At 31.0% G+C, this 10,709-nt stretch overlaps 1 protein-coding gene across 1 annotated transcript; it reads right to left on the bottom strand.

Moving 5' to 3' along the window:
* Positions 1 to 4,890: 4,890 nt before the first annotated feature.
* LOC133823450 (probable plastid-lipid-associated protein 13, chloroplastic) lies at positions 4,891 to 8,610 on the bottom strand. Its single transcript, XM_062256227.1, has 7 exons — positions 8,272 to 8,610; positions 8,063 to 8,184; positions 7,903 to 7,986; positions 7,653 to 7,749; positions 7,157 to 7,373; positions 6,153 to 6,205; positions 4,891 to 5,245 (listed from the first exon to the last, which is right to left on the bottom strand). The coding sequence occupies exons 1-7, from the start codon at positions 8,527 to 8,529 to the stop codon at positions 5,150 to 5,152; spliced, it is 927 nt and encodes a 308-aa protein (XP_062112211.1). The 5' UTR covers positions 8,530 to 8,610; the 3' UTR covers positions 4,891 to 5,149.
* Positions 8,611 to 10,709: the final 2,099 nt, after the last annotated feature.

Raw genomic sequence — 10,709 nt, 5'->3', positions numbered from 1 at the left:
CCGAGTACGAGAAGGCATGCTCGGAGACCTTCGCAGCATGCACCAAGCGTCAGGGTGCCCCTGAGTATAAGAAGAGAGATGCTTTTGAACCATCCCACTCATCAGAGGTCTCCCCAGACAAGTCTTCTTTGACTCACAGATCCTCTTGTATACATGGTCGTTCCTCTACGCCTTCTGCAGCTTTATTCGTCTAGCCTCTGCAACAGGTGCCCTTGTCAAAGGACACTCTCAGGAAGCGAAAGTCACGTGATAAGACCTCTGATGAGTACTCGGATGACAACAAATTAATTTCGGCCAAACTCTGAATTCCAAAGGGTTCTACTTCTGCCCCTGCGGGCTCTTCCTCGACAATTCCCAAACTCGTGCCTGGGAAATTTCCCCTTGGACAGGCTCTGTCTCTCCCTAAAACTTCTCTGGGATCCTCTCACGCTGCTTCTCAAGCGAGCCTACTTCCCTCCTTCTTCCAAGCCAGGATCCTCTCTAAAGGAGGGTTCGACCATGAATATGTCCATTGGGGTTGGTCAAAAAAGTGATTTGCTCCCTGGGGCCTTTTTCCTAGCAACAAACGAGTCGCCAGAAGCGTCGGTCCGCCCCCAGGCGCTTGGTAGTACACCCATGAAGGCCAAATCTCCCAACACCCTTCACTGTTCTGCAGGAGCGGTGTCTTCAGATGGGTCAATCTGGATGACCTGAGTCTCCAATCCATCAGGGTTGGAGTTTTCCTTGTCTTGATTCTTGCGTAGGCCTTTGTTTGTTCTCCGCAACTCGGCAATTTTGACCTCCATCTTTGCCTGGGCAGCAGTCAATGTTCTGATGGCGTCATCAGACTTATGTTGGCTGGCTTCCAGTAGTCGACACATTTTTTTTAGTTGCTCACCGAAATCTATCGCAGGGGCGACAAGAACTACTGTGCTCAATGCCCCGTTAGTCTTTAGCGGCATGGCTTTCACGTTCAACAAAACCTTGATTGTTCAGAACTTTCTTAATTCAAAGATTTCTTGAGTTTCCCACAGATGGCGCCAAATTGTTGAAGCAACAATTTTGCTCTTTCTATTTTGGGTGGTACTTGTCGACAAACTACGATTCTCCGATCTTTTTCCAACAGTGTAGGTGGCTCAAGTGATCGTCAAACCATACCTGCAAAAAAGACACTCCGATACTTAAGTCAGTATCTCCCCTTTTTTTTTCTCTAACGAAATGATATGTATAGGGCAAAAAATACTAAGGAGTTAGTTGTTCAATCTACTTTCTGATTGATTATTTGAATAATCAACTTCTGTGAAGACTCAATTACTCTTTAATGTGTGTCACATGTCACTTGGTGAAAACACAGACAACAACCCTGAATTAATTTGAACTAATCTTAAATAATTAAAACTAACATAAAACTAAAATCAACAACAATTAATCTAAACAGAAAATTTAAAAAGTTAACAAAAACAAATCAATCAATTTTTTTTTAAAAAAAAGTTAACAAATAAAATTAAACAAACAATAAATAATTGCATATCACTATAAACTAAATATAGATTAGAATGAACCAAAAAAAATATTTACAAAATTAATAAAAAATTCAAATTATAAATGTTTAAGAACATACCTTTAACCCTTAAATTAATTACCCAACAATTTTCAATCAGAATATATAATAAATTTCAATAAAAGAAAAGAAGAAGAAAATTTCACATCATCTAAGTTAAAATTTATGGGCAAAAATGTTGAAAAAACATGTATAAAATGCAAAATACCTTACCAAGATCAATTACCCTTTTAGTATTGAGGCTGCAATGTTTTTGCCTTGAAAAGCTTCACGATTCGACTATCAATGGTGGAGGGGTGACTACCGTGCATGATGAAGATGATGAAATAGAAAGGTTGTTCTTGGTTTTGCAAAAAAAAATTAGGCAAGGGTTATGTTAAATGGTCTTTAACGGTGGTTCTAAATGAATTGTTGTTAAATTTCACTATAGACGGTGGTTCACTCAGAGTCGTTGTCTATATTGCTTTTATTTTTCTTTTAAAACTTGTGATGAGGATTCACTCAATGTGAACCGTCGTTACAAGTAACTATTATCAATGGCTTACTTAGAATCGCTATTAAAAGAGATCGTGTATATAAGATATTTTTGCAATGTCTTTTTTAATATTATTTCTAATATGATAGGGAGAGGGGAGAGAGGAGAGAGGCGGGGTTGACAGGGAGAGTGTGAAAGAGTAGTAGGTTGAAACATAGAATATGTTTGGGATGAAAGAGGGTGAGGGGAGAGAAGGGGGCATGTAGAGGGGAGGGAGGAGAGAGAGGGGCTTGTTTTTAGCATAATAATGTTTTTTTTTTTTAGTTTTATCCCAAAAAACAAAAGGCAAGAAAATAAAATGATACTAGTTTTGCTAGGTAGAATCATAATAAATTGTAGTTGTAGGGGTTATATAACTCTTAAAAAAATTATTATGACGTGTTGCTTTATGCACATTATAAAAGGACGACATAAAAGTTTAATTTTGTATTAGTGTAAACACATCAAATCTAAATGGTAACAATTAACCTAATTGATATAACGATCTTGGAAAATCAATTTAGACAATAAAATAAATAAATATAAAAAATCAAATACACATAATTAACAAGATGATTATTTTCAACACTAATGACGTTCTATAACAATGTAGAAATTCGACCCTAGTCTTCATAGGATCTGTAATATAGTGGTTGGAACTTGGAAGGTAAAATCAGAGAACTATATAGAGTTGATTTGGTAAAATTATAGTTTATGGAATAGTTAGGGCACTCTAAGAAATAATCATGGGAGCATGAAATTGTGTTTAGTATGTTTAGCGAATTATAATTTAAAAATATTATGAGTTAAAAAAATATATGACAGTGTTTGAAGAATTTTAAAATCAAATTATGATGTAAGTATAAAATTAATACAAGAAACTACATTTTGAAATATTAAGGGCTCGTTTGGTAAAAAATTTGGTGCTGTTTGGTAACAATTAATAAAAATAGTTTTTTATTTAATTAATTAAAATTTTGACAATTAAACATAAAATGTGTTTGGTAACTCTATTTTTATTTATTATTTTTTAAAATTTTAATTAAAATTTATTAAATTTTGAAAATAGAATTTTTTTACTTTCAAAAATTTTTTAAACCGTTTTCGACTTTTCTTTTCTTCTTTCTTCAAATCAACACTTAATATTATTAAACAAAAAATTAAAATAAAAATTATCAAACACATTTATTATTTTTTGTTTTTAAAAACAAAAAATAAAAATAGTTATCAAACATATTTTTATTTTTTTAAAATAAAGAAACAAAAATAAAATTATATTTCCATTTTTGTGTTTAAAAATTCAAAAACAAAAATTTTACCAAACACAATCTTTGTTTTTCAATTTTTTAAACACAAAAAATCGAAATATTATTTTATTTTTGTTTTTTTATTTTTAAAAAATAAAAATATGTTTGGTAACTATTTTTGTTTTTTGTTTTTAAAAACAAAAAATAATAAACGTGTTTTATAACTTTTATTTTTATTTTTTGTTTAACAATATGAGGTGTTGATTTGAATAATAGAAGAAGAAAAAAAGTAAAATTTGAAAACTGTTTAAAAAAAATTTGAAAGTGAAAAAATTTTATTTTCAAAATTTAATAAATTTTAATTAAAATTTAAAAAATAATAAATAAAAATAAAGTTACTAAAAATATTTTATATTTAATTGTCAAATTTTTAATTAATTAAATAAAAAACTAATTTTTTAAGTATTACCAAACAATACCTAAATAAATATAAGTTATTAAAATATTTTTTTAGAATAAAATAAAAATTTTTTTTTTTTTTTTTTGAAAGGCCTCAAAACCACTCAAGAACAAAATACATTGGGAAAAAGCTCAAAAAGGGAAATATATATATATATATTATAAAGAGGGAAAAATATTTCAATATTAAATATTTAGATATTAATTTTAACTTCTAAGCAAAATTTTTAATAAATTGTTATTTATATATTTACCGAATATATATTAGATATAGGAAATTCTTGCTTTAACGAAATATTATTAATATTTAACATAATATACCTTTAAAATTAATATAATATTATTTTTTTATTTAAAATTTATACAATAATAATATAAATTTAATAAAAATAATTAATAAATTCGATAAATAATATTAAACAAACATGCAATATCTAGTGTTATACTAAATAAACAACTTTTAATTTTTCTAAAACCTTAGTTTACTAAATTAGAACATAATCCATACTGGATTCAAATAGCCAAGCTTTTTAAGTTGTTTGTTTTAATCTATTGTCAGATGAATTGATAATCAGAGGCATGCCCAGATGGCGTAAAATCCCACAGTTTGTGAAATACTTGATAACAAAGAAAATAAATAACGAAAGGGGGGAGAAACAGGGCAGGCCTAACAAATAAATAAAAACGAAATATGTAAATGCAAATGCATAACGATGTCTTCTCAATGTCCATTCCCACAATTCCAATAAAAGGAAAAATAAATCCACAAACATAATTCCAAGTAAACCCTAACAATTAAAAAGAATTAAGATGGCTCTCTAGGTGATAAATGGCGCAAGGTTTGATGCATAGAGAATTGAATCTGCCATGACGATATGACAGTGGTGCAAACTTTAGTCATCTAGCTTGGTACACCAAAATTATACATAAACAGCACACCAACTGACCTAACAATTTTATTTAACCAATCAAATTTATTTTAGGCAGAATCCATTATTTTGAAAAATATTAACACAATCAGTTTTGGTAGATAGTTTTTTGGTGCACATATAATTATTCTTTTCATAAACTACTCAAATGAAGAAAGGAAGAAAAAAGATAACAATAGCAAAGTTGGGTGAGAATTAGAATTGTCAAACAAATCAAGTTCTAAATTTATTTCTGACTTATATTCCGCAGCCATGAAAAGTTTCACTGACATATGAAACATCGTAAGATTTTCTTCTTTTCTTTCTCACAACAAAGTATTAGAATACAAGAGAAAGAAAAAACGAGAAAATCAGTAGCCAACTCATTTGAGAGAGAGAGAGAAGGAGGAAGATCAAATGAGAATCAGATTTGTAATTGAAGAGAAAATAAAAATTTACAATTTCATAGACAAAAGGATCTCTAGCTCTCATATTCTGTCATGGTGTCAGCCAAGGGTGATGAGGGTACATCTAACCTTGTAAGAACCTCAGGAACTCCACTAGTATCCCTTGTTATCTGCAAACACCAATATAAAGGTTAGGGACATAAGTTGGTACATAACCTTTCAGATATTTCAAAATATAAAGCAGGCATAAGTTTAGTTTGATGATATGGTTGAAAATGTTTTACATTTCAGCATCCTTATTATGATCTTTAATATGTACACACTACTCGGATCAAAGACTCATCAAAACCAAAGAAAGTTAGAAAAAAAAGCTAGAAATATTTTCTAACTACATGAAAGAAGAAGAAATCAGATCCCTACAGTGAAGATAGCAATTGATTATAGGTGCTAACTCAAATTTTAATTTTTTTGGTATTAATACAGCAGAAAAGTAAGCTTAGCCAAAAAAAAAAAAGAGAAAGAAAGAAAGAAAGAAAAAAAAAACATGAGTTATAACATTACAAAAAAAGGCAAAGTAAAGGCAGGTCAAGTATTTAATTTAACAGGTCCAGTTTCACACGCAATGCATGTCGCTTGCCAGAGAAGGATCTAAAATTCAGGAAAACATTATCATGCTAACTAAGTGGGGGTGATAATCTGATTTTATCTACACTGATGTGTTAGTTTTTAATAGAAGTTAGTGAAAAAGGTTCTCACATTAGGGTAGGCACTATTAAGAATAAGATCATATCCATTCTAAAATATATGCAAATTTCTATATATGAATATATATTTTTCACATTTCTTCTACAGATTGAAAGGAGTTGCAAGTAATTTCCTTACCAAGCATCATTTAAGAATATTTTATTCTGCAATTCCAATCACATCTGTTATAGCTTCACTAAGTTCCATAGAATTAGGATTGCAAGGCCTTGAAGACCATAACATATTGTGTTTAAAATTACCAAAATAACAATTTAGTAAATGAAATTGAAGTTATGCTTTGGTGGAAAGAGTTTTTGGTAAAAGTGTACGTACAAGTATCTCATCATCAAGATAGGAGATCATGAATAGTCTCTGGAAAGTTCCACCTGCGTGCATAAGATGAAATGCTTAGGATATTTTAACATTTTATAATAATAACCTAGCGAGTCAGCAGGGAAAAGTAAATGAAAGCATAATTCAATTCTCATTGAAAATTGAATCTTAAAAATCTCTCTTAAAATATAATCATATGGCAACTTATATTTCTAATTACCACATTTTTAATGTTTTTTTTCTTCATTGGTGGTAGGTACCGTAAGGAAACTTAGTGACTGAATGAATAGAATCAATTCTCATTAATAAAGTAATGATACAAAAGAGTATATATACAGAAAAGACCAAAACTAATAAAGTAACTAATCTACAAAATAACAATAATTAGTTACAATGAACAACTAACTAAAACAGTTAGTAGCTGTAACAATCGGCCTAACAGGTACCACATTTTAATGAACTTTTGCATCTTTCTAGGGAATATTATAATGATCAAGTGTAATCAAAGGTGAGTAGAAAAAGTATCCTCAGCAGTTAACACTTAATGATCCTTTGGCAAATTTCAAATTTTTAGTTACTAATCTTTATCTTAGCTGCTCTAATAGGTCAGGTCATTTTTGTGTTATAAAGAACTATTTAAAAGCAACTGAAGACAAAACTCCAGGGAACTGCAAATGTCAAGTGCGTTTGGGTGTTATGAAAGAGCTATATAAAGGAAATCTGGAAGATAATAAAACCCCAGGAAACTGCAAATGTCAAGTGCAGGATACTAACTCGCTGAAGGCTGATTACTTTTTTCTTATACAAGCAAGAATGGTAATGCAAAAGTTAACAGGCTGAAAGGACAGGGTTCTGTCCCATACAGAAGTTGTTTCCAGGACAAAGAACATGCAATATCTGACCAAACACTTTTTGACAACATATTAAAACTGTGATTATAGGTAGGTACTAACTCAAATTTTTAAGGTTTCAAAAATGGTCAATAAAGCATAAATTTTTCTTACTCAAAGGAACTCTCAGACCACTAGTGAAAGCATCCCTAACAGGTACAGGAAGTTGCTGTATTGTGTTTGCTGCCTGACCAAGTGCACCTTTAAACTGTTCTGGCACCGTTTCTTCAATAACCTTTGGTGTCTCAAAAACCCCTTCTGCGTATTCCTCTCTCATTCGAAGTGGTCCTTCAACAGTCAATTTTGTTGACAGAGTAAACTTGGTTTCTATCTGCATTCAAACGAACATAATAAATGCCTTTAAAAAGAAAGATATCTGCAGCTATGTGCTGATGAAGTTATCAAAGCATACAAATCGAGTCAGCATTAAAAAAAACATGCAAACAGATTTATTTCCCATTTGTACTAAATAATTTTGTAAAATCATCTGAAACCATATGGTCAATCAAATTTAAGTTGGAAGCATTGGGAGAAAAGGAGCCAAATTTGTAAACACATACTATGAAATCCCATTTGTTAAGTAAATTCACATCATTAAAGAGTAGAATACCGAGTTTAAAACTCTCATGTTTGCCGTAACTCTTGCATATCCATCCTTGATCACCATATCCATTTTCGACAAGTTAGCCAAATTTGAGGGAAATCTCCTGCAAACAGTTCAGGGGTTACAATAAACATTAAATTAAACACGATCAGTTGTTATCCAACTCAATCCAATTTCACATTAACCACATAATTTTGGACAGCTACAAACCACATTTCTCAAAGCTGAATAACACATGAGAGCATAGAAAACTCACTCGAATATGAATTTGGCAGCAAATAAACCTGGGCTTCCAGACCCAAACCATTCGAAACTCCACCGACCCTCCAAGAATGGCGACCTGATTAGCTTAAACAAGTAAAAATCCCATAAAAATTGAAGCTTGGAAAAAATCCTCAGCTCAAATGAGCGCTTACGTCGTTGGACGAGGCGTCGGATTAAGCCGCTCAAGGCCGGTAATTCTTTCATTCACATCAATTCTCTGCAAATCACTCGTCTTTCCAGATACTAAAGCCTCAAAACCCCCAGAATCCTTAAACTGAATAAATAAATAATCCCAAATTCAAAGCTCAAATGCTAGGTCTTATCAACTACAATACACAAATTCTTAAAACTTGAGACTCACAGCAAGAAGAAGGGATTCTTTAGCGGATAGCCTCTCCATTTCTTTGGCGTAAGCAGCTGGAGCTCCTCCCTGTACAGCCTGCTGGACCATTGCTCTGCAAGTCAATCTCCGTCGGAGTCGGCGGCAGGCGGCGGAGCTTCTTCGGTCGGTGTCGGGAAACATGGGGAGGGAAGTTGTGGTAGATGAGACGGAGGAAGACGACGAACAACAGGAACGGATTGTAGAGACAGCAGATAGCGAGCCTTGTAAGGATGCCATTGATAAGGATTTGAGGAGTCGAGTAGAGTCGAGAGAGAGAAAAACAGACTGAATCAAATGGTTTGAACAATTGAAATATTAAAAAGAAGGAAGTGACTGTTTTAGTGAAAGTCAAGCCAGTGAGCGGTAAAGTTCCATCAATAAAATAATTTGCGGCGAAAGTTTTACGTAGTTAATTTGGACTGGTACTCATTATTAATTAAGATTGAATTGAAATAATAAATTATTTTAATAATAAAAAATAATATTTAATATTTATAATTAAAAATAAATTATATAAATATTCAATATCAGATATAAATCAAATAATTTTCAATAAAAATACAATAATATTCAATAAAAAGTTTTGATTTATATAATTTATTATTTTTAAAATTAAATCATTATCATTTTAAAACATTAATTAAAATTCATATATATTAAAAATTTGATAAAAGAGGAGAAGAAAAAAAACGGTCTCAAAAGTTTATGATATATTATAAAAACAACTAGCTTTTTAGGGAAAAAAATATAGTACATGCCACTATATTAACCCACCCCACTAGAAGGGGATTATTTTGGATAAAGAACAATTATGTCCAATCTTCTAAGGGCTAATTTGGAATGCAGGATTGGATTATATTGGGACTAGATTATTAGTTAGGACTGGACTTGACTATATTAGATTATCTTAGTATTATATTTTGTTTGGTGAAGTACATGATTAAATGAAATATAAAATATTTTTTTAATAAATTTATAATTTTATTAAAAGAAATAATATAAAATGTTTAATAAAAACAAATATTTTTAAATAATTAATGAAATAATTTTTAATAAAAATAATAATTTTTTAAATTAAATAATATTTAAGAAAAAAATTAATAATATATAATTTAATTTTCAAATTTTAAATTTAAATATTATAAACAAATATGATAAAGAAAAAAAATTAAAAAAAATTATCATTTATCATTTTTAAATAATATATTATATATATAGGACAATTTTTCTATAGAGGCTTCACTTTAAGTCTTACCAGTAGAACTCTTAGTGTTTCTTGACCCGTGAATAGTTTTCGGCGCGACTTTTTTTATGACCGTGTATATTGTAGCTATTTAGAGCATCCTGCAAATTTTCAGAAAATTCTGAATAGTTTACAGTACCGAAAACTAGGTTCAAACATGTTGTTTTCCACACACATAAAAAAAATTAGTCACGCGTACAACAACATGTTTGAACCTAGTTTTCGGTACTGTAAACTATTCGGAATTTTCTGAAAATCTGCAGGATGCTCTAAATAGCTACAATATACACGGTCATAAAAAAAAATCGTGCCGAAAACTGTTCACGGATTGAGAACACTGAGAGTTTTACCGGTAGGGTTTAAAATGAAGCCCCTATATGAAAATTCTCATATATATATATATATATATTTATATATATATATATTTATATATATATATATATTAAAGAAACTAATGTTTTGTCCAAATATGAGACTAAATCCAATTGTCCAGTCCATGTGCTAGTACTGAGAAACCAACGACCCTTGAATTACAATTGGGAAATTTGAGCTTCTATACTCGGGGTCCCTAATTAAGAAAATGATAGGCATTTTAAATATTTCAAAATAATGCTACTGTTTTTGTACTCTACCCAAAATACTTCTACCATTTTTCCCTCCACTCTTTTCTTCTCTCTCTCTCTCTTATGGCACCACCACCCACAGCAGCGATAACACCACCAACACCAGAAAAACCTCCATAACTTCGGCCATCTTGTAGAGATAAACACAATACCCAAAACAACATACATTTTAAGGATTCTTGGAATAAAAAGTTATGGGTAAGTAATTTTTTCTTAAATACTTGGATGAGTGATGTTTCCTTCAATATTCTTTGGCATTTCGAACAGATCTGAGCATTCTTTATACAAATTATTGGTTTATTTTTTAATTTTTTTGGATCTGCGTTTTCTACATTTTTTCTAGATTTTTGACTGCTCGATGGTGTCGATCATTCGCGTGTTGTTATGTATGCTCGATGGTTACTCAATGCCTGCTCGATGGTGTCGATCATTAGCATGTTGTTCTGTATGCTCGATGGTTGCTCAATGTAGGCTCGATGGTGTTGATCATTTGCCTGCTGTTCTGTATGCTCGATGGTTGTTCAATGCTTGCTCAATGCAGGCTCGATGGT

This window comes from Humulus lupulus, chromosome 3 (genome assembly GCF_963169125.1).
Source record: "Humulus lupulus chromosome 3, drHumLupu1.1, whole genome shotgun sequence".
Lineage (NCBI taxonomy): Eukaryota > Viridiplantae > Streptophyta > Magnoliopsida > Rosales > Cannabaceae > Humulus > Humulus lupulus.
The sequence above is the reverse complement of the archived record's forward strand: the minus strand, read 5'-3'. Positions and strand labels throughout refer to the sequence as shown.

Excerpts from the sequence above, each read along its gene's own strand:
- LOC133823450 (XM_062256227.1), bottom strand. The coding sequence starts at position 8,529 with ATGGCATCCTTACAAGGCTCGCTATCTGCTGTCTCTACAATCCGTTCC. Across the intron at positions 8,185-8,271 it reads AAGAATCCCTTCTTCTTGCT|TTTAAGGATTCTGGGGGTTT; the intron begins GTGAGTCTCAAG and ends TTATTTATTCAG. Across the intron at positions 6,206-7,156 it reads TGGTCTGAGAGTTCCTTTGA|GTGGAACTTTCCAGAGACTA; the intron begins GTAAGAAAAATT and ends TTATGCACGCAG.